The 23,447-nt window shown below is 41.8% G+C and overlaps 1 protein-coding gene across 1 annotated transcript in view; it reads right to left on the bottom strand.

Annotated features, from left to right (window-relative positions):
• Positions 1-23,172, bottom strand: part of LMNTD1 (lamin tail domain containing 1) — a 40,805-nt gene extending 17,633 nt beyond the window's left edge. Inside the window, exons 1-7 of the mRNA XM_088528457.1 lie at positions 23,094-23,172; positions 19,038-19,230; positions 12,831-13,017; positions 10,335-10,454; positions 9,621-9,838; positions 8,241-8,413; positions 1,874-1,965 (exon numbers count right to left, since the gene is read on the bottom strand). Coding sequence (XP_088384583.1) covers positions 1,874-1,965; positions 8,241-8,413; positions 9,621-9,838; positions 10,335-10,454; positions 12,831-13,017; positions 19,038-19,230; positions 23,094-23,172 — 1,062 coding nt within the window. The remainder of the gene's footprint in view (positions 1-1,873; positions 1,966-8,240; positions 8,414-9,620; positions 9,839-10,334; positions 10,455-12,830; positions 13,018-19,037; positions 19,231-23,093) is intronic.
• Between the last annotated feature and the right edge of the window lie 275 nt (positions 23,173-23,447).

The raw sequence follows: 23,447 nt of genomic DNA, 5'->3' as shown, positions 1-23,447 counted from the left end.
ACATGGTGCTTCCACCCTGCCCCAGAGGTACCTAATCTCGGAGCCAGAGGACCAGATGTTAGTCCTTTCCCATTCATTTTTTTGCTTGTCTATGATGATAATCAGCAAAGTCCATAACAGTAATCAGCTAACTAATTTATAGTCTACTGGGGCCTGGAAGGAGGCTTACAGTTCCCTTCAACATTAGGTACCAACCCGAGATGGACTTCAGTGGGAAACCAGGAGCTTAATGACATCATTAAGCCACCTGAGCTCAGTTCATACTCACAGATGTTCCTCTGCAATGAATATATAGAACAGGAAGCAATGTCCATAGGACATTTTATAAAGAACTTTCCCAAGGTGGTCTGTATGGAAAACATACTGGTATAGCCATACCATGAAAGTCACAGGGATGTCTTTTGCTGAAACTAGAGAAAATAAGCCATTTTTTACATGTTGCTCCATGATAACTGCATACAGAGCATAAGCTACTGCAGTTTGTCAGATGTCCAATAACACTATAGGTCGCAGGTGAGTTGTTTTCTAGTCATGAGGTTCTCACAGCATGAACTGTGGGGGACTACTATGGGGACATCCAGCCCCATAGTAGTATGGTATTATATCCCATAAAAGCCTGAAATGTCACATAGTTGTCTGCAGCTACTACTCTAAGATATAATAGCTCGACTAAACCCTGAATATCATTTAGCAGCCCTAGAGATTAGAAATGAAGTTGCTTGATCATACTCCTCTTGGATATTCAGGTCATTCTAATTCAATAAATTTCTTAGGAGCTGTGAGATTCTTAAAAAAAACCACACATTTTATCGAGTGTCACCAACAAAAACACTAATTCATTGCACTTCTAAAGTGCCTCTCATCTAAAGATAGAAAACCCTTTTTTACAAACTGACTCACAGTGCCCCTAGGAGATATGTGTTATTACCGCTATTTTATATAAGGGAAAACTGACGCACTGATATATTTCTTTGTTTAGGTCTATACCTGGTAAAGAGCCCTGCTTCACCTATTCAGTTAGCAGAGAGGCACAAGCAATAATCCTGTACTTTTTTTGCTTCTTTATTTCAGTCTAATGTAGATAGACTGGCTATTCTTCCTGTCATAATTATTATTTATACAACATTCTAAATGTATTTAGCACTTTGGAGAACATCAATCATTGTGAGAAATATCAATACATGCTGCATAATTTAGTAATAATGGCAATAGTAATAAGCTTTATAGCTTGATGTTCTAAATCCATCAATTCTTATAGCTGTTGGATCAGATCCTAGTAAGTAGAGGTAGAATATTGGAATGATATTTAGCATTTCCTAAGACATTTCCAACAGCTGCGTTGGCTAAGCACTGTATTACAGTGAAGCACACAGCTGATATTAAATAAAACCAAATACACGGGGAATGAGTCTAGAAATCAAGAAGTTTGAGAGGAGCTTACTACAACTTGTGCCTGAGGATCTATACATTTACAGATGAAAGCCTCATTACTGACTCCTGATTCTAGGGCTGTGGGTAAAGTACTGCAAGTGATGAAGAGCCCTCAAATGGATAAAATATATGTCTATGTGTGCACTTAAAGCTTCTTTTTCCTGGGAGGAACAGTGTAAACAGACTCATACTGACAGCAAACATAAGATGCAAATATAAACTTCTCTAGACTTTGAATCACATAGTTGTGATCAAGTTGCACTGCTTGAATCCAGATGCTTTGCATTTGTGGTCCTGACATAAGTCTTATTTATAGAACAAAGACAAAAAAACTTGCCAACAAAATAAAGGCATTCTTCTGTTCTGAATACCAAATCTACTGTTCTTTTCTTTGCTTTTCATTTGTTTATTTTGCAAACTGAATTGTAGCAACTCTACTCACCCCTGCTGAACAAGTAGGTCTTCTGTCTTTCCCACTCATGCAGCTGGGAGCTGAGGGATTTCTCCTTTGGCTAGTTCCTGCATACAGGGTGCCTGATAACGACAGCAAGGATTATCTCCACATATCTTTAAAAAGAAAGGCAATTTAGGGAACAATCACACTAACAACAAAAATCCTCTGCTACCTCTGACTCACGGAAGAACATTTTAAATAAAAGCCATATTGGGATAAACATACAATTCCACGCCAGGTCACTAGCTGCCCCTGAGATACCTTTACTCTAAAGGACCAAACTCTCTCTTGCAGACTTTCATTTGAATTGGATTTCAGGAACCGCTGGTTGGCCAAAATCACAGTTGCACTCATTGGATGTCCATGTACAAGACACGCTTCTCAAAACCTTTAGCAGCCTCCAAACATCCAGGAATTGATACAGAGATCATGTCATTTCCCTCCTCATTGTCACGGTCCCGCTAGTTCATGCCCTCTGACTATTTGCTTATGTACCATCTCCATAGCTGCCTCACTGGAAATATCGTCTTGTCTCTGGCTGTGTTTTCACTGCCTGCAGTTGCTCACAAATTCTTGGTAGGGAGGGATAAGCTTTGTGCTCCTTGACTTTGAATTTCTGTCCATTCATCGAGCTGTGTTCAAACCTGATCTCAGCCCTTGACATAGTTTTGCTGCAGAAATCAGCTTTTAAATGACTCCACATTTCTATCAACATGAACATCACCTTTAAGCAAGTTTGCTTGGAGATTTCCTAAGTGCTGAGTATTGTTATTATATGAGAGTAATTTCTAGAAGTGAATCTCTGGACTTTATTTGATCACTCCATTATATGTCTTGGTCACAGACTGTATGCTGTAATGGGCAACTAGGAGATAAAGGGCCATCCTTAGTCATGGTTTCTTGAAGGTCAGGTTGTTCTGCCAAAATTACCCGGGAGAGAATTGCTTTTTCACAGGCCAGCCTCACAGTTTTCCCATAGTGATCAGCTGCAAGCAAAGGGCACTGAATGTACCTCTCATTCACATGGCTCTGCTAATATTTCTGGGTGACTTATCTGCATAGAAGTGTTCGCAGCTCAAAACCACCTCAGCTCTCCAGATTCTTTTTCCCAGAGGCAGTCAGAGTTTGTGAGAGCCAAATGTGTTAGCAAATCTCAGCACAGTGACGACTTTTTGCCTGGTAAGTGATGCTAATAAGCAGCCAGCTGGGCTGTGGACTTCCTCAGATGGTTCACAGGAGCGCCGGTGACACAGATTCTACTACCATCTCTGGTTGTCCACATATAAAATGGCAAAAGTATTTTGTTTTCCTATTTCCCCTTATAAAATTGCTTAAAAGTATCTCTTTGAACCCGACCTCCTCTCTTTCTCACTAGTATCATGGCTAAATGTCTGATTTGTTTTCATCATCACTAAAGTGCTCATACTGTTATTTCTTCGCCCATGATGGAAAAAGGTGAGTTGAGCTTGTTTTTATTATTTGAACTTTGTCAATAATCTTTAATTCTTTCTCTGATTTCCACATTTGACGACAGAGAATTATTAATATTTCCCCTTGATTCTTCCCAAGGTTCTCCCTCCTCCAAAATTTCAGGTCAGAAAAACCTGCTGTTTTATTTCTGGAGCACTAAAAATATACAAATGAAAATTGCATCAGTGGCATTTAAGCGGTAAACAATAAAAAGATGAACAAGTTATTTTGACAGACTGGCACCTTGCCTGGTAGATAGGGAAAAAAACAGTGTCAAATCATAAGATATCAAAGCTGAGAAAACAGCAATGAAGGAATCAGAATTTCTGTTTCTGATGAAATGAGGGTATAGCATTTGGTCCCTTATAAATGAAGCCAGGTTATTTTCACAGTTGTCTGCCACCAGAGACGTGTCCTTTACTGTCCATTCTTCCTCTTCAGCATGACAGTATGGTTTTACCTTGGAATTTCAGATAAATTACATGCATCCAGTGAAAAACTGAAAAGCTATTAAGGTTTTGAAGATCTTTGGCTGGCAGAGGGCACACAAATACCCATGAAGAGCACAAAGCTGTCAGTCAGGATGAATGACACTCTGCTGAGCAAACTGGGTTGCTTCACTTTGTGTCTTGGTAATGATAGGCACATCTCATTGCTCAAAGGTAGTCAACTGATCTACTGGAGAAAACTCCTGACTGAGTTTCTTACCATGGGACACCATTCTAATATCTTTTTTGACCTCTTGTTATGCAAAAAGTGTATCTCCGAAATGTGTGCCACATTTTTAATGGCCAATGTTATTACTTGGCCTTGTCTGTAATATGCCAGAGTCCTAAGAGAAAAGAAATGAGTCTGCAAAAGCTGCTCACTGCTAACTGGAAATTACATGGGCAGTCTCAGGGACTGCAGAAGTCCTTAGGACGAGTCAGGACAGCAAGAGCATCTGGATATGAATGCATCTGGTGTCATTCGACTCTCAATATTTGGGGGAAAAAAAAAGAGAACAAGTGGGAAAAATAGAATACTAACGAGCTTGCTCCATTTCCTAGAGAAGGAAGTGGTAGGATTTGGCTTCTTTTCACTGAAAATCTGTGCTAAATATGTTCCCTGTCTGCAGGTTTTAGTTTGCCACTGACAGCTTAATTAGCTGATTCCTCAACTAACAGGGAAACATTCTGATTGACAAAACTTATTGGTTTTGGCTGAGATTTCAAAGTGTTTTCTTTACAGTACGTTCCATGGCTATTTTTAAACTTCTTGCAAAGTTCACAGCTTAGCATTTTGATTCAGAGTGAAATTTGTCAACAACAAAAATTGTCATCGCCAGAGCAGTGCGCTTCTGAGGGAAATGGGAGGCATACAGCAGACCTGAAGTACAAGGAGCTCATCTTGAAAGTTGTGACCGACAGCAGCAGCAGCTGCCATATCCTGTCTCTCAGTCTGAGAAGAAAATGGGGACACCTGATTGAAGAGGAACCCAAATAGACAGTTTTGTAATTGAAAAAATAGACTATAATGTAAAGATGGTAAGACATGAAATGATACCATTTGTAGATAATTTGCAATGAATTTTTTACTGTCAATACCAAACAAAACTGTACATAGCTTTAAAAGGGACTCAGAAACCCAAGTGGAGGAACAATAAGGTGCCAATTAAAATTTGATATTGATGGAAGCACCCTGAAGGAACAGCCATCACACACCCTACTTTAGTCTGGTTAGATGCAACAACTCAGAACAAACACACAGGAGGCACTGGACCTAGGTAATGAAACTTCTCTTCCAGAGCAACTAAAAAGGAGAAAATAATGAGCTATGAAAGGAGAGAACAGGTATAAAGTTCTCAGAACACCACCCTGTCATTAAATGCAGTTTGCTTTGTACTGAAATATTGTATATTGCTGATATTTATACCCAAAAATAGAGATTGAAAATGATTGATTACTTTGGAGGAGAGCTAGAGAGAGCACAACAGATAAAGAAGAAAGTAAATATCTCAAGCTAATAAACAGAGACTATCAATCAGTATCATCTGTGAGGTCCATTTCTCTGAAATCTAAAGTGGGCCTTTATACTTCTGGACATAAGCACATGCTAAACTGATTTGGAAAAACAAGATTAAGTATCTAAGAGGAAAATGCAAAAATACTTTGAATTACTAATTTGATTCAAAGGCATCAACCTAACTTCTCATATTTTGGCAGTAGGAAAAAAATATCCATATTTAAAGGTAATAGTGATTAAAAGCACGTAAAGGAAGATAAATGGGAAGTCAACAATTCTGATATCCGTACGTGTCTGATATTACAAAGCATTTATGAGCTTATTGTAGGACCCTTACTGAATAGGAAAGCTTTCTTGGGCCAGCACCTAAGTAAGACTTAATTTGCCACATGCTCTAGGTGACCCTGCGTGTGCAGGGAGGTTGGACTAGATGATCTCTAGAGCTGCCTTCCAACCTTAACGATTCTATGATTCTATGATTCATGGTACAGCGGACTCCAGCTATTCATGACATGCTTGCTAGTCAAAAATACTGAAGCAAGGAAAGAAAAAATGAAAGAAAAAAAGGAAGTAGTCATATATTTCAAAATCATTATCTCATCACCGTCAGTAATCATGTCTAGCAGTGTGTATTTATAAATCTGCCTAAAGCACTTATAATTTTTGCTTTGTAATAAAATAAGAACGATGCTTACACATCTCTATTCATTTCTGGAAAAATCCTGCAGTAATATGCACTACACATGAATATTTATCAGAGTAAAAATAACTATTATGCCCATATTTAATTTTTAATCTGAGATCTTGGATATCATTATCTTTCCTGGCAGTATTCGGAGGAATAATTTCATAATTTAGTAGTGAACAGAACTGCAAATGAACCATAAGTAAATAGAACAGAATTATCTTTTGCAAAGATGGGAGAAAGGGAGATCAAGAGTATGCAGGCTGCATGTGAAAACCTACAGAAAATCAGACATATTTAATGCATGACAGACCTTCTTGCTTTGAATTTTGCCTCCAGAGCTTCCTCACTCAGGAAATATATCTCTAAGTAGGTCCTGTCTCTGTGCCTGGGTCCTGGACTGATGTGATCATGTTACAGTCTCAGGTGTTTCGGTTTGTTTTCATCATGTGAAACCATTGCTTTTTTTTTGGTTCAGCTTTACTGAAAAAGTTTCTAACCTTAATAGTTACCCCAAAAAAATCTTGAAAACAGAAACCCAGCATAATCCATGGCAATAACACTGCCCTTCACCTGCAGGTCAGTGACAAGAAAAGAGGATGTGTAAGAGGGCCGTATAGAACCAAGGGTTTTGCTTTATAGAGCCGCTCGTATTTGTCACTCCATGCGCTCATGTGGACACAAGCCCTGATGCCATCAGCACCCCTGAGTTGAGAGGTGCCAATTCTCCCTCTGTGCCCAGCTTTTTTCTGTCCAGGAAACATGGACAGCATGTAATTACTACCAAAATAACTACCAATAGGACAAGAGGAAATGCCCCCAGGTTGTGCCAGGGGACGTTAAGGTTAGATATTATGGAAAATTCCTACACAGAAAGATTGGTGAAGCATTGGAACAGGCTGCCCAGGGAATTGGTGGTGTCACCGGACTTGTCAGTATTCAAGAAATGTGTAGATGAGGCCCTCGGGGTCAGGGTTTAGCAGGCAGGGTGGTGATGGGTTTACATTTGCGCTTGATAATCTTGAAGGTCTTTTCCAATCATAATGATTCTATGATTCTACATATGGGAAAATCCAGCCCAGCAGAAGATCAGACCAATACAGAAAGACCCAAAGTAAGTTTTAGAAAATGGGACAAATCAGCATGATACAAAATAGATACCTTTTGAATGCTCGATGCAACAGAGTCAGACAGACCAGGAAGGAAAAAGTCCTGTAAACAGGACTACTGCAAGTCCTCCCATCAGCCTAGCCTGGATTTAGCATTTGAGAAAGGTCTTACTGACAGCCTTCATTGGACACAGGATTGCTGTTGGGCTGCATAAAACTAAGCAATGGGTGAATAGAAGATTTCCTGGCTCAAGCCAAAAGGCTTTTCATTGCACAGAATTCTTAGAAATGGGGAAAAATTCCTGACAACTATGTAGGCACTATCCAGGCCAGTCAAAGAATGGCTGCTTTTGTATATTCAAAGAATTTCACTAGTTTTAAATGCTTCAGTAAAGAAAGAATACGTTTTGCAAAGCCATCTGCAGGAACTGTACACCCAATTCCTTTAAATTAATGGCCACTGAGCGCCTAAAAATTGTAGGTGGTTTAAAATACTAAGTGGAGCAACCGGTACAACCGGAACGCCACACTACAGATCATTAAATCTCCAATTTATTACATATTCAGCATAAAACTTCCTGTCTTTCGCTTGGTCCTCTTCCTTCTAGTTCTGTTTTCTGGATCCAAGTCAGCTTCCTCCCTTGCGGTGCTTGAACACCCCACGCACGGCAGTCACCTTGCTCGTCAAACACACATCCAGCTCCCTTTAATCTTTATGAATCAATCTCTTCAGACATTTATACACTTTGTCATTCTCCCCGACTTCTTTCCAGTGTGCCGACAGCTTTCTGGGTTTGAAGTACCCGAAATAAACACTGACTTTCTCACCAGGGCCTGATTAACAATCCACAGCCAGTATAAGAGCCTCTCTCACTGATTTCTTATATTTTGTCTCATTCTCTAACAGCATTAGGATTAAGAAACAGAACCTGCCTCTATCTTGGTGAAACCATCCAGCTCCATGGATCACGGGGGTACCTCTAGCTTTTAACACATACGCATTATAAATCTGAGATTATTTTGCTGGAAACCTCGCCCCATTTTTTACCACTTTTGCCGCATTTACCCCACCTGCTCTTGAACTCACCTGGCACCGGGTCGGGCCTTGCTGACTGGCACCGGGACTGCCTGCACAAGCTGCTGCCGTCATTGCCCATGGCCAGGGGTCTAACCAGGGAGAAGTGAGGGTGGGTGGGCGCACCGGGACTCTGGCACCAAGCACTCCGAGCAGGGAACAGCGGCGCGGAGGGCTGTTCTTCCCTGCGAACAGCAAATCCATTAAGTTTACTATGTGGATTTCACGCACTTTGCATATAACGTGCAAGGGACAAATGAAATATGCATACTGGATTTATTACTGCATTATTTATTGTATTGTATTATCATGTTTATTGCTGTATTTTGCATAGATTCACTGTGTTTACTGCACACATAAACTAAATCTCTGCAATATACATAAAGAACAACACACATATTTTTGACATATTTTGCCCTTAGTTGTAGGTGGAAGAATTGCAACTTCCATATTGTTTGACACATCGTATTACAATTTTCTATTTTCAATTGCTTATAATTATGCCAGAATTGAACCCTTTGCACTGAATTTTCATATAATTTCTCTCTGCCTCTTATTTAGTTTCTTTGGAGAGCTTGAGCAAAACAGATTCAGCCATTTTCAAGGACAATTCTTATGAAGAACAGACAGTTTAATCTATGCTGAAAAATGTTCATTTTTGAACCTCTCCAGTCATCGCCTGCAGAAGAAATTTAGAGAATAACAACTAGTCCAAACACAGGAAGAGTCACCAACTTTTCATGTGAAAATATACCCAGATCTTTTCATGTGAAAATATATCCAGATAGGCTAATATCTTGGTTTTAAAACACTTCTACTTCTCTGCACGTGTTTTTCTGTCACGTGTTTAAGAGCCTCTGGAACCCAAATTCTGGAGGGCATTAAGAAAATTTCTAATTTAAAGACTTCCTTACTCAAAGTAGTTTATGGCTCTGGGCGATGTTTCTTGACTGAGGCCAGGCTGTGGCTGTGGACCAGCCTAAGTCCACAGCTAGTCCAATGAACCATCTTGCTTTTCATGGTGGTGTGGATTCTGAGTTTGTTACAAATGTTATAAGATGGTTTTGAAGTGATTTAGAAAGCACTGGTTATCAATCACTACCCCAGTCTAAAAAATGGACTGAAGGAAGACTGAGTTCAGGAATTTCCAAAGATAAAGGTAAGTAGTCCTGTGAACCTCGACGTTTGGGGGTGAAAACTTTCCAAGATTTGGATTCTGAATGGTGGCTTCCATGCCCATGGAGCTCAAAGGGTGAATAATATGCAGCGATAAACTCACACTTCAAGACTTTTACTTGAATTTTACTTTCCACTTAGCCTTACTCGTTCACTTAAAGAGTCAGGCGGGCACAGGGCTGTAATTACAGAGTACGGTCAGTGAAGGCTGGATACCTTTTAATGAAACTTCGTCTTTTTGTTCTTGTTTGCCCTGGGTCAGGCCTTTTCCACTCTGTGTCCATCATTGCAGGTTCCTGTTCCCTTTCCCATCCTTCTTGCTGCTCTGTCGGTGAGGAAAATGGTTTCATGATGTTCTCCAACTTCTCCCTTTCTTCTCTCAACCCCCATCCCTGCCTTCTGCTGCAGTGGCGAGGAATATACCAGGCAACAGCCTGAAAAAGCAACATACACGTCACTACTTCTTTATATTTTGCATTTTCTCATCAATAATTGCTCAGTGTAGACAAGCCAGGGCTGAAAGGGCTGAAGGACTGTAAGGGTAGATGCTCCAAGGTATTTCTGAGACATCTGCCTTTGAGAGATAAATACTAATGGCATCCACCTAAATCCATTTTTTTTTCTTTGGTCTTTAAAATCCATTTCCACACTTCAAATGTATTCAAATGTATTCAATATTAGATTGGCCATGTAAGAGCTTTAAAACAACCCTTCTTCATTAAAGTGCAACAGACAAAGAAGATGATAAAAGGAGATAGGACAACTGTGCAAGTTTGTCAAAGGCTGCTGAAGACAGAAAGAGCAATCTGCTCTCTGTGTCCACAGCGGATAGGAAGGAATGGATTTAAACAGAGACAATGAAAGTCCCGTTCAGGCTCTAGGATAGCTGTCTGGATGAAAAAACACAGTGATTTTGGACAGGACACTAACCTGACCATTAGGTTCACAAAGAATGGTAGCACAGCTGAAGCCAGTCTTGAATCTCTCTAGGTCCTTCCATAGAAAATCAGAGGGAGGTTTGTGAAGTGCTTCAGCATTTGCTGCCCAAACCTGCAAAGATCAAGCAGCCATCAGATTAAAGGCAAAGTGGCTCCTGGATATTTATTTAATACATGGACTCTATAAAAGCATCAGGCTTTCCTTTTCCTTTTTGATTTCTGTGACACTGCCCCCCATTTTATCTGTGGAATCAAAGCTGAAAGAACTTGCTGCTTAGTTATACTGCTTATTTTCAAGTACCTCTCCTGTGGATTAATAGAGATTAGCAAAGGCACATTTTTCAAGAAGTGATAGTAGGTCCAGGGCTTTTTGGCCCAGCTTGCTGAGAGTAAGATTAAAAATAGGCAGCTTCTTTTATTTGCTGAATGACTAGGGACTTTTGAAGAGATCTGTGATATCAGCTTTAAAATTACAGTCTTGGCTTGATTCTGGATTCCCTCTATTCAGGGAGAAGCTGTCTCAGGTGGAGACTAGAAAAAAAAATCGTACTTTTGTCTTTACATAAAAGATTTGACAATGCTGTCATTTATAAACTTTACACATTTATTTGTAACCTTTACCACTAACACAGCAGCAAAAGGACCCATTATGAAAACACTTCTCTTACATAAGACAGTCACAGCACACTTTTGCAAGCAATGTTCCTAAAGGATTTGGCATTTGCCATCTGTGAGAAAATAACCATTTCCTGGAATCCAAAACAATTCTCATTTGATTTTAAAGGAGAAATGTCTTGAAAAAAAGTAAGTGCTCTCTTCCAAAAGTGCTCACCATACAGCTCTCTGACAAGGTGTATTTGTGGCTTTTTCAGACGTACATCAGAAGACAGCAGCAACTGTGGCTCTCCTGTGCCCCTGCCAGCCTGCATTTCCAGGCTCACAAGAGGGCTCACACAGGGCGAGGATGAACTTGGCTGATGAACATGGATTTTTCCTCATTTTATTTTGCAGAGCCTCAATTTTCATCTCAAAAAAGGAGGCAAGTCCTGGTGGTAAAAGAGGCTTCAATCCATACTACAACCATCTCCTCTGGCATCTAGCTTGCCTGTCTTGCCTTGTTCATCTCTTGTTCTCACTTGGAGCTGGAATATGGAAGTCCTACATAGCTATCTGTCTGACAGACACCAATATTACTGCACATTAATTTTATATGCAAGAACAGGCAGGCTGAACACTGCCCTTTGAAATTAATAAACCAGCAGGAAATTCCTGCTTGCATTTGCTGAAATAGCATCTCCAGTGGACCTTCTATATCAGTTAGTTGTTCACCCCAAAGTCACTTAATGATAACGGGAATGGCAACCTTGTAAAAGTCTTCAGCAGTGACCAGAAAAGAGCATTTCAGAATGAGCAGGGAAAAGCGAGCCTTTTTTTTAAATGATTGGAGCATAAATTCCAAATAAGAGAAGGCCATTTCTGGGAAGCTCTGCAAGCCAGCAGCTTTATCCAGCACAGCAAAGGTTGTGTCAGGTCACAGGGTGGGTTTGGTGCTTGGTATTTTCATCCCAGAGGTTGCTGGAAGCTGGCTGTTGTTCTTGAGCTACACTTACGACGGAGCCTTCTTCACACTGAGTTCACACGACCAACCTTTTTTAATTACCACGGATGCCAAGTGCGTATTAGTGTTGTTTTCTACTTAAAGCTTTTCTGGATTATGATGAAGTCATCTGATTCTTGACATCTTATATCCTATCTATGTCTCTATCACTCATTCAAGCTGGCAAAAAAGGTACATCTGAACTCCTTGGAGGGGAAACCATTTTTTGAAAAGCAGCAACCCATGCACTTGATTTTTAACATACAGCTCTGACACAAAATCAAAGGAGAGTTCATCATTATCTTCATTTTTTTTCAGAGTGGAAAACTAAGGCACAGAGAGTTAATATTTACTAGAAGTTGTTCAAGGCAAAGCCAGAAACAGAACCCCATTGCAAGGACACCGGTTTATGCCTTACTGTGATAGATCACAGCTGTCTCCAGAAAGTGCACACAGGTTGAATGTACATGACTCTTTTCTTCAATTGAGACACTACAGCTACTTCTCAGGCTATACACAGAATGGTATTAGTGGCATGTGGAATACATGGCATTAGTTGCAAATACAATTTGTCTCCTTTCCAATTCTAATTTTTGTGGATGTTTGATCTAAGGTTTCAGTCCACACCCACTGTTGGCAAAAGAAATGACATGACTGACAAAAGTTGGACAGCACAGAGAGCTTCTGTGAGCAGTGGTTGGAAATAGGAAGGCATCAAAGAAGGGCTTTCCAGGATTTCCACTGCTGGGCAGCATGAAATGTTGGACATTTCATGAGAATGCCAGACTTGTTCTGGTGGTGGGCACTAGCGGCTTCTTTTGGATTCATCATGACTTGTGTTAATCCTTCCAAAAATATGACTCTACAAATGCAACATGCACACACACTCACTGTCACAACAGAGCCAGCTGCCATCCTGATCTTTGGGGGAAACCGGAATACTGCCACTGGTTGACCTTGGACATTCTGCATCAGGAGATGGTCCCCAATGCTCTCCTCTTTCTGAAGGGCACGGTTCAGGATCTTCAGAAAAAGACCACCTGGATGAACTTCAGCAATTATCAAGTTTCCAGTAGCACTGAAAGAACATAAGCAGATTCAAAAGTGTGAAAGCCTAATAGAAAAAAAAAAGTATGTATTTCCTTATAACTGCTTTCTTTCTTAGATGTCAGTTTTTAATGGTAAGTAAATGCACCATGGGCAGAATGTTTAGAGCACTGCCATTTTACCTTTTATACAGTGGCTCTCTTTTAAAAAATCCATTTGCATTAAAATTAGTATATCCTATTTATCTCCTGCCCTTAAGGAACTTTCATTACCGTCAGAAAGATTTCTTGTGGAGCAAAAAGTCACCGTTATACCATTTGCATTTGCTTTTGTCTAAATCTATATAGGATACAACCTCTAAAGCTGTTCCTTCTACCCATCAGCCTTTATCCACCTGCCTCTCAGTCCTCTTTATTCCTTCCTAGAAAGAAAGACAAATCTTCATTACAAACTACTTATTATCAATGCAGAACGACTCCATGTCACAAGAATTAGATTTCATCTCTCCTTTCTTTCAGAATGATATGAAACCAGGGTCCACAATGTATCTCCAGTAAGATCAGGGACTTTTTGCGTGAGTAGGGGATCCCTCGGTTTACTCCAAGCTCTGGAAAACAGATTTATCCCTTAAGCAACACGTCTATCAGGAGTGCTTTAAGAAACTCAGTCCCAGACTGCAATGCGTATCACAGGTCTTATTAGACATGTTGTGAATCACATCGAAGAGTCATTCAACTTTTCGTTGTGTTTAATTATTTAGCGCTGGTGCAGTGTGTGTCTTCTGTGTGTGTAGGGACTTTGCCCCCGCTGCATTTGTCTCGTTCCAGTAACTCCTGTGCGTCTCTGTGTATGGAAAAGGTTGAATCAATAGCCCAGAGAGCTGATGTGTTTGCGTCCCCTGGCACAACACTCACAGGCAGTGTGACAAATAGCGCCCACCCACCCCGGATAACGCGGCCGTGCAGCGGTGCCCTGAGTCACTTGCCCACGCAGCCCGGCTGCCTCGGGGCTGCCGCGGGCACTGCCCAATTTGGAAGCCGAGGCGGGGGAGGCCCGTCCCCTCCTCCCCTCCGTGGGCAGAGGGAAACACTGAGCGAGTCTCTGACCTTGCTGCCTCTCCCCTTTCACAAACTTTGGTAGCTCCAGGGCCTTCCCGCTCCCATCCTGGTCCATTTGGCAGCGAGAGACCTGGAGAGAGCCTTGCAGAGAGGCAATGCCTCGGGCAAGCTTTGGGCAGCCAGGTCAGCTGAGGAAGTTGTTCCTCACGTTCACACACTCCTCCCTCTCCTGGCTGCTTCTTTGTACCCAGCCACTGCAGTTTGCCACCTTTCTCCCTTCCTCTCTGCTTGTGGGACCATACTCCATGCAGCATCACTGAAATAACCCAGCATTTAACAGTTTGGGGGACATTATTTTGACCTGGGTCTTCGGCAGGCTCTGCAAACCGCTGTACCAATGCAGCTGAAGGGATAGCAAACTGTGGCCAAGAGCTTTTCAAAATACTGATGCAGAGAATGATCTTGCACTGTCCCTCGAGTTCTGGTCATCATTTTCACATAAGAGGTGGAAAATGCTGCCTCTCAAACCCACCGTTACTTTCTACGGTCCTACAGCCCCTGAGCTCCGCCGCTGGACTAGGATCTCACTGAGCTTGGTGCTCTAAAAACAGAACAGCAGCAACCATCAGAAATCCCTGCCATTTTTGCCCTCTTAGTCGGTGTAGGGCCACTTACGTCAATGGGAGAAGTCTTTTAACCTGGGTAGTGGGAAAAGATCTTGCTGATGACTCTGAAATTTAGGTCGATTCTTCTCCCATTTCCATCTATCTGCTAGAGGAATATGGAAGCTTGAGTAAAGGCGTTTAGAACCAGAATGCATCTAGGAGAAGGATAGGGAAAAGCAAACGGGGAGAGGAACCTCTTAAAATCATTGTAAAAGACCATTTTGATTATGCAACTTTGTAAGCAGCATGATCCTAACTGATAGCAGAGTGAATCGAAGGTCTAGGTAGTAAGTGTTTAAGCTTGGGTTTTCCCTAAACAAGACTTCACTTTGACCTTAATTAAGCCAAGGAGACTCAGGAATATAAAACAGAGCTGACAAGCTTCTGATACAGTGCAGGGGATTGATGGAGAAACAGGTGAAAGGACATGGGAATTGGGGATTGGATGCTCTTGAAGAGGGACGTTGCAGGGGAAAAAGTAAAACATCTAGGACTGTTAAGGATTTGTGCAGTCAGCCAGTCACTGGATGGCAACAGACTTTTGTGGGTTTAAATGAGGGAATAGCCTCTCTAAGGAGATGTTAACTGAAGGTTTTGAAGGTCTTTCTAAAAAGTTAGTTTATGTCTCAAAATATTGGACCAGCTCCTAGGAGATAGGAGCCAAAGTGCTAAAATGCATAGAGGAGAGGTCAATGCGCATCGATACTGTGCTGTCTTCTGCTACTGCTAATATCCTGTGTTGGAACAGTCTCCAAAACTTTGAATAATGCACACAAAGCTGCATGTTGCCACAGGGGAGAGAAAATGTCAGTGCCCTTGGCAGCACAGGGCTCGTCAGCCACACACCTGGGACCAGCCACTAGGATGCCATTTGAACTGGTCCTCTGTGCACTGGCAGAGGTATCAAACCGGCATTTTAACTACAAAACATGCCAAGAACTGAAGTGTCCTAAGAGCATAGGCTTTAGGAAAGTTCTTGATTGACACGATTGTTATGTTGGGAAAGACTTGCCTCCAGGAGTGCAAATCTATTTATTTGTACGCCACCAGATTTGACTACAGCAGAGGGAGAGGACAGGAAAAGTCACAGGTGAAGGTATAGATCCATATTTGCCGAAGGCTGCTAAATGTCGCATGCAGAGTAGTCGTAGACCTGAAATGGCAAGGTTCAACTGAGACCCAGAGTGCTTTACAGATCAGGGCATCTGATAACTCATCCTCATGCACTTAGTTGCCAAATAGATATGGTGATTTTCAGTACCCACAAACAAAGCTTCAAGTGTCACTGCCTCCTTTTCTTCTGCAACACAGTCACTCCAAAATATATAGTGCTTTAACACTGGTCAGGAGCAAAAGCCAGAGAAAGACTGAGTGCTACATTCACATGCAACACACAGTGGCTGTCTCTAAACACTAGTGCCAGTGACAATCTTTGTTACATATATCTAATAGTCGAAAAACCTGATGCAATATGTGCTCTCAGCTTCCATTTCTCAGTATACATTACTAACAGTGTAATTAAATATATGGCCATCAAAGCACTCTCAGCATTTTCACAAATCATTCTCAACAGCAAAGGCTTGCAAATCAAACTTGGCTACAAACAACATCAAAATATCCTAGTTGATCCAAACCATGTATTTTTACTAAACTTGTGTATTCTTGTACTGTGGCTTCACTACAAATTGTATATAGACAGATTAATCACGAGTAGTATAGAACTATTACCAAACTAGGTGTGTACCCTATATCTTCACACTAACTCCAAAGCTGCTGTATAATGCAATATCAAATTAAAAGATTGTGTATTGTGTATTGCTATGCAGTTTTATTCCATTAAGGTCTATACCAAGAAAAAAGTACATTTTAAATCCAAAGTGAGCAAAGTAAAAAAAAAGAGTGATAGCGTTCTGGCATTGATGAACACCGTGATAGTAACAAATGAAAAGAGAATTTAAAAAAAAAAGCCTAATTTAACATTTAACCACAAACAAAGCAAACTGTCATCGCCTTGTACTCTTTATCTTCAACTATTAGCAGACCTAATAATTTCTCTTGCTTTCTGCATGGGACAAGAAGTGACTCAATCCTCACTGGAAAACAGTTCACACAATGCAAGGAAACACATAAAGGGGAAGATAATCTCTTTTATCTCTCGGTGTTTATCTAGAGTTTTTTCTCCCCAAACTCCACCAAACAGCACTTTGTATCTCATTACTTGGAAATAGCTGTAGAGCCCTGAACATAACAGGAGTTTTCTTGCTGGCTTTCAAAGGTACCTTTTGTTATGGCTCTCCCTATAATGTCCTGAGAATTACAGAGATCATTAAGGAAACATACGCATGAAGGAGCACCGAGGGTTTACGAAGACTAAGTCCCTGAAAGAAATGCATATAAAATTGACAGAATTACAAAATGAATAAGGCAGAGAGAAGAGCTGAGACTCAGAAAAACATTTGATAAGGTGCGTCTCAAAATATCGTCTCCCATTGGCTTCGATATAAACACAGTCACAGGAAATATCTGAAGCCCTGAGAAGAAGGAGTAATCATAGACAAGGGCGTTGGGTCTCATATGGCACCTAGAGGGGCTCGGGGTAGCTCTCTTTTCATGGAACATTTCCACTTGGGATGTGGAAGGGGCAATAAAACAGCTGGTTAATAAAACATGTAGATAATGAAGCTGGGAGGAGAGGGCAGGGGAACACAGATGAGGACAAAAGAAATAGTACAGAGTCCATGATAGCTCAGAAATACAGTTAGGAAGTAAATGAGATGCAGCTCTTGGAAAGCGGTAAACTAATCTATCAGTGGGGAAATGCATTCACTGTTATTTCCCCACTGTTCTCAGTGTTCACTGTCACTGAGAAAAGTCAGTGAGTAGCAATGCTGAAAGAAGGCTAGGAGGAAGCCGATGATGCATTTGCGATGTGACAGAAGAAAAAAGGCTGTCTCTTTGTGCAAGAGAGGGGAAATGTGAAAAATTGATCTTGATTTTCACATGCACCACTGTGACTTCACTAACTGTAAGAAAATTCCTCCTAAATTCTCCTCATGTCAGGAATAAGTGCCAATGAACAGAATTCCCCTGCTTCTAGTAGAGGCAATCTAACAAAATCTACGGAGTTCATCTACTCCTAACTTCTTGACCTGAAGCACCAAAAAGGTCATTTTATCCGTGATGCTTTGTTTTGTTTTGATCTACTACACTACTAGAAATTATGGATTTGGGCTGGTACAAGACCAGAATAAAATGCATTCAGTCCATTCCAGGACATTCATTACCAAAAAGTTACTGACAATTAGGAAGGAATCACAGAGGGATATAAAAAACAATGGGAGATCTGGGGGCTAATCAGTGCCAAACGAGATTAAAAGTGATAAAATGCTCGTCTTAACTAGATAATCACAAAAGGAACTGGGACGTGCGGTATCAGAATGAGTATGACTAATGGGTGGAAAACCCCCAAAAGGCAAAGCATTATGAGCTTGAACTACCAGTTCAACCATACTACCGGTATGATAGAAGTTGAATATTCTGAAAGATATATTAGCAATAACTATGTGCTTCCCTGTGCACTGAAAAATGTGATAGCAAATAGTCTGCAGCAGACAGTGTCTATATCGGGGCTAGCTTTTAAACTGGAGTTGTCAGCTATCCACATTTCTGTGAAGGAGGCAGGGCTAAGACAGTTATCCAGCTAAGGATCAATTCTGGCAGGTCTTTCTCACCCCTAGTATCTGCAAAGCTAAATTAACTATGGCAAATGCCTTTCTGGGACAACTAGCTTATCCAGGAGATAATCCTTCATTTTTTTAATGGCATTTCTAGGTTGACATAAAATATGTAAAGCCCAATTCACTCTCTTAGTTGCCTTGCACTGCCTCAAATAGCTTTATATAGCTTGTGTGATAGAACCCTCTGAAGATCTCTGTAGCGTCAGTTCTGTTCCTGAAATCAGAATTGGATGGCCTCAGTTGAAGACAAGGCCAAACCAGCTATGAGATACAGGATTTCAGTTCCTTTTTTTGGGCTGCCTCCACAAACAAAGTAGCTCTGAAGCCTTCCCCGAATATGGTAGCAAACATTGAAAGGGACATGGTGATGAAGGGTGATTTACCCTTTGTGAGGGTAAATTTCCATTTAGGGACAGTTACCCCTAAAGCAGTGAGTAAGATCCTTACATTTTAAAGCCTCTGAGGTTCTCCCATGTCTTCCTGGATAATGACTCAGCTGATCTTCAGGGGTTTGCTTGTGTCTTGGTTCTCCCCTAAGGGCAACACTTCAGGAAATGCCACCTCTTTGCTACAAAAATAAATTGCATGTACCTGAATGCAGACTTTTGGTAGTTGTCATAAATTGAATGCATCCTTCCATGACTGTCCACGAATCCAAGGCTCCGGGCGATCTTTCTCTGGTCAGCAAATGAAGGGCAAACAGGGTTCCAGCTTGATATTTCAGCATGATCTTTGGGCTGAACTGATGAGTTAGCAAAAGACAAAGATATTGAGTGATGTAACACTAACAAAAAGACAAGTTATAAGAAACAAAAATAACAATTTTGCTTAACAAACTCTTCTTTCAAAGCTTTAAACCAATGGCTATAAACACAGCCGGTAAAGTGAGTATTTTGTTGCTGGCGTGTAGATTTATTACCTCATTAGAATTACCTTGGGTAGCTAAAAAATAAATAAATTATGCTATCAGTGGTATAATTGTCATCCTGCATTTTCAGTGCAGTAAGACTGCATGGTATCAGCTGTGAGCTGACAATGAATATATCAAGACTCCCTTCCACTTTCAAAATGAATGTGATAATATCCCCTACTCTCCTTTATGTTCTCCTTTTGTAACATAAGTCTCCAGGAGGGACCATGAGGGACTCCCCAACCTGGCAAAAACAGAGAACTGGAGAGAGGGAACATGCCCCATGGACCTGACCCTCACTAAGAAAATGCTTTCCACCTCCTACACCAAAGTCTCCCCCAGAAACTAAGCCCTTTCAAAAGCCTTTTGCTTTGCAAACTTTGCAATTGCAATCTCCTTCAATGTTAAACCTTGAATGTCATAGGAGAGACTAACTCCATCACGTAACTTATCCTAATAAGATTCAATAGGGCAGTGAGTAGCCTGGGCTGTTATGAGAGGATCTGTCCCTCATCAGATCTTGGCCCTGAAATGACTGGAACATAAACTAGATTCATTTGGCCCAACGCCTGGGTCATGGAGCATCACTACAACACAAATCAGCTTCACCAGCTCACTGGGATTGACGTCTCTAACTAGATACACACTGTTTCAGTTTTCTGTATGATTTTTATTTTTAAAGCTACAAAACCCAAGATGTTTGAATTTCTGTAGTCCCTTCTCCTTGTGCAGTTCCTCATGGCGTGGCAGTGACACAGCATCAGACTTTATCCCAACATCATTACAACATCCACTTTCCTTCCCCGGGGATCCTGAGGGAAATTGCCCATCCACTCATGGGACAATGAGGCAGGTTCACTTCCCTTGGCAAGCAAACAGCGAGTGGCAGCCAAATGCAATAACACAGGAGTAATAACGAGAGTTAGTGCTACAGCACAAGCGGTCTAAAGAGAGAGCTAGGGCAGGTGTGCGACTTAACGGCATGTCAATTTTGTAGAGGATCAGCTGAACCAGGAAACCTGGAGGAATGGCGCTAGCGGATTTAGTGGTAGAGAAACAAGGACAAGGAACTCCACAAGCCAAGGACTGGAAATGCTGGAGCTGATTTCTCTGGGCTGGAGCTGCTGCTAGATGAGACGTTCAGCGTGGCAGCCAGACTGGGTGAACAGACTGTGTTAGAGCCGCTTTGCAGTGATGTTATCAACCAGCCGGGCTGTTCCTTGGCTCAGACTGATGGTTCTTTTTCTGGTGCTAGGATCTGGGCTCCTTACAAGAAACTTTTAGGGAGCCTTTAAGAGGGGCCCTTTCACTGCTGAAATTCAGCAGGATCACGTGACTAATTCTTCGGAAACTGCTCTCTAAACTGTGGTAGTGTTGCTTCAGCACTCAGCAGGGGCAAGTGCTGTAAGGGAAGCCACGAGAGCAGTGTCTCCTGGGCAGGAAAGGTCTCTGGCCCTGTGGCACCCTGGCCTCTGGGAAAGTCCACCTCCATGTGTCATTCAGCTGCCTCAAGCAGTTCACTGCAAGTGCTGCAATCAAACCCACCCTACCCAAATCAGGGCAAGGATTTTAATCATGGCTTTCCACTTAGCAGGTTTCCAAAGAAATGGTGTGGAGGAAGGATGCAATCTGCCCAATTAATCCTGCTAACATCCTCCCTTGGACACTGAGACTCGTATGGGAACAGGGCTCGAAGCTGGGCGACAGCTTGTGCTCCAAAGCAGTGCGAAGCAGAGGCTATTGCTCAGCATGTATCTACCCCACTGCATATGTAGAGGAGCTTCAACAAGAGCATCTGGGAAAACTGAGCACAAAAAATGGTCTAATTTGTTCGAAGCAGGTCAGTAAGTTAAAAAAATACTTGGAGGACAGAATGCACGCACAAGCATGAATGGAAGTCACATTAGCCTCTTTTTCCAAGCTAATTCCACCTTTTTCTTACTTGTTTTTCTCCCTTTTTCTTCTTTTTTTCCCCTTTTCAGTCTGCTGTTTAGGACAGGAGGAGTTAAACTCCTTTCAGATAAAAAAGCAGTCAGAAAGCAGATTGGGATCTTTCCCTGCATTTTAATCTTCGGGTGAACTTGATCTTATTTCATCAATACTCTGGAGATAATCAAAATTGCGCTTTTGGAGAGGGAATGTTGCCTCCTCCCAACCCAGGGCACATGAGTGCAGCACGACTAAGCTGCAGCTCCCAAACTCTTCATTGCAGTGCTGCACCAAAGCTAAATGTTTTGATTTGGTTCAATAGGCAGGAATGAAACTTTTCAACCGAAAGTATTTGTTTAGGTCAAATGAAACATCTCGACCTTTCTGAACACCCTGTTCTATGAGCAGCTGAATTAATGAAGCCTGATTTCTAATAACATTTTCCCTTCACTCTGCCATCCCTCTGCCTACATCAGCTCCGCATCATGTGGATTCTCTGATGGCTGAAAAATGGAAAGGACAAGAAATGGGGAGCAGGATACACCAGCCTTTTCTTCTCTCGGAGCCCTGGCAGCACCTCTCACTCTGACTGACTCTCAATGGTTTGTAAACACAAACCATGTTGGACCTCAACCCCAAGGAAACTATCCCCACGACAATTTGCAGTGGAAAAAAATGGCCCAAATATACCAGCGCTATTAAGGTCATTAGAGAAATGGGTGTAAACATACACCAGTATAATAATGTGCAACAATAACAAAAAAATCATATTTTTTTTTCTTCCAAAATGTGTTTCTATTTTTTTTTTCACTGGGCAAGCCTAAAACAAATGCCAAAATATCAGAACTGCCAACTGACCAGAAACACAAGCCCTAGCTGTGTTTCAAGAGCTGTGCTCCATCCCTCTCTCTGTGGGATGTTGTGCAGCTCCCCTAACACGATCTGCAACATTGTTCTGGCCTCCATAAACACAACCAAGGAACATTTAAAATTGTTTGGGGAGAAATATCTCTATTCATGAATAGAGACCATCAGCAGAAAGGCACAAGACAGTTTTATCCTCCTTCTTCCTTGAACTTCACTCCCTTGGAGAGCTCTGGGCACAAATCCCCATCCAGCGGGGCAGCTTCTTCCCCAGGACCTGGAGACCCTGTGCTGCAAGACTGCTAGTGCCACCAGCTGTGCTCTGTCCCACCATGCAACGACAGGAGAAATGACTTGGGAGAGGGAGGGAGAGGGCCCAGGGCATGCAGCCTACTCTCAGTCCTGGCTGTGGTTTGTATAGCTAGGAGAAACTATGAGACATGGAAGAGCAGGATTCCTGCTCAGTAGCTTGTTCTGGTCTCATCACTGCTCTCAGAACAGGCACAAATGGCTTTTTACAAACTTCCTCCAGGCTTCAACACTGCTTGGAGCACAGTTACTGACTTTTCTATGCAGGGAAGCTAACTCTATTATAATAAAAAGCACAAAAACATAAGATTCTTTTAATATATGGTTTCCTTATTGTGCCTGTAACTATAGTGAAACACAAGGGAATAATAACACTTAGCCCAGAGAAAACAGAAATATTCTCTGCCACCTGAGGCCCCACCTGGCACCATCCTTTACAGGGACAGCTGATCAGTCCCAGGCAGGGAAGGGATGTGAAATGGGAAGCTGGCTGCTCTGTTGCATTAGTTGAAATATAAGTGAAGCCTCTTCTCCAGCCCCAGGGTTATATTGCCATACTGTGTGCACAGGGACATATCAAGGGCAGAGTTTTCCTGTCCTAACTATGCACCAGTCCAGGGTCTCCAGAGACTTACCTATGGCGCTTCTCCTTGGACTGGAGGCCTCTGTGTTTTCCCCAGCAGAGGTGAGATGAGATGAGCCTGCAGAGAACATGTCCACACAGTGCCTTGGCCAATCTACTCTTGTGGGGTACAGAGGAATAGAGTCTGCAACTGACAGCTCCGGAGACAGCCTCTCTGCTCTGTAGGAAAAACTGACTCTTTAGCAACTTACTAGAAAAACCATCTTTAAAACAGAGGACCAAAGCACACACTGACCTCTGCATATGATAAACAGGTAAACATGAGCAGGATCTTACACGGGACAAATCATATGAATGTCATCCAGGAAAATGACATTCCAACCTATTTCTTATTTTGAAGTGGATA

This window comes from Tinamus guttatus, unplaced genomic scaffold (assembly GCF_059628265.1).
Source record: "Tinamus guttatus ecotype Peru unplaced genomic scaffold, ASM5962826v1 Tinamus_guttatus_pri_ptg000308l, whole genome shotgun sequence".
NCBI classification, from domain to species: Eukaryota; Metazoa; Chordata; class Aves; order Tinamiformes; family Tinamidae; genus Tinamus; species Tinamus guttatus.
Note: the sequence above shows the minus strand (reverse complement) of the source record. Positions and strands in the feature narration are given on the sequence as shown.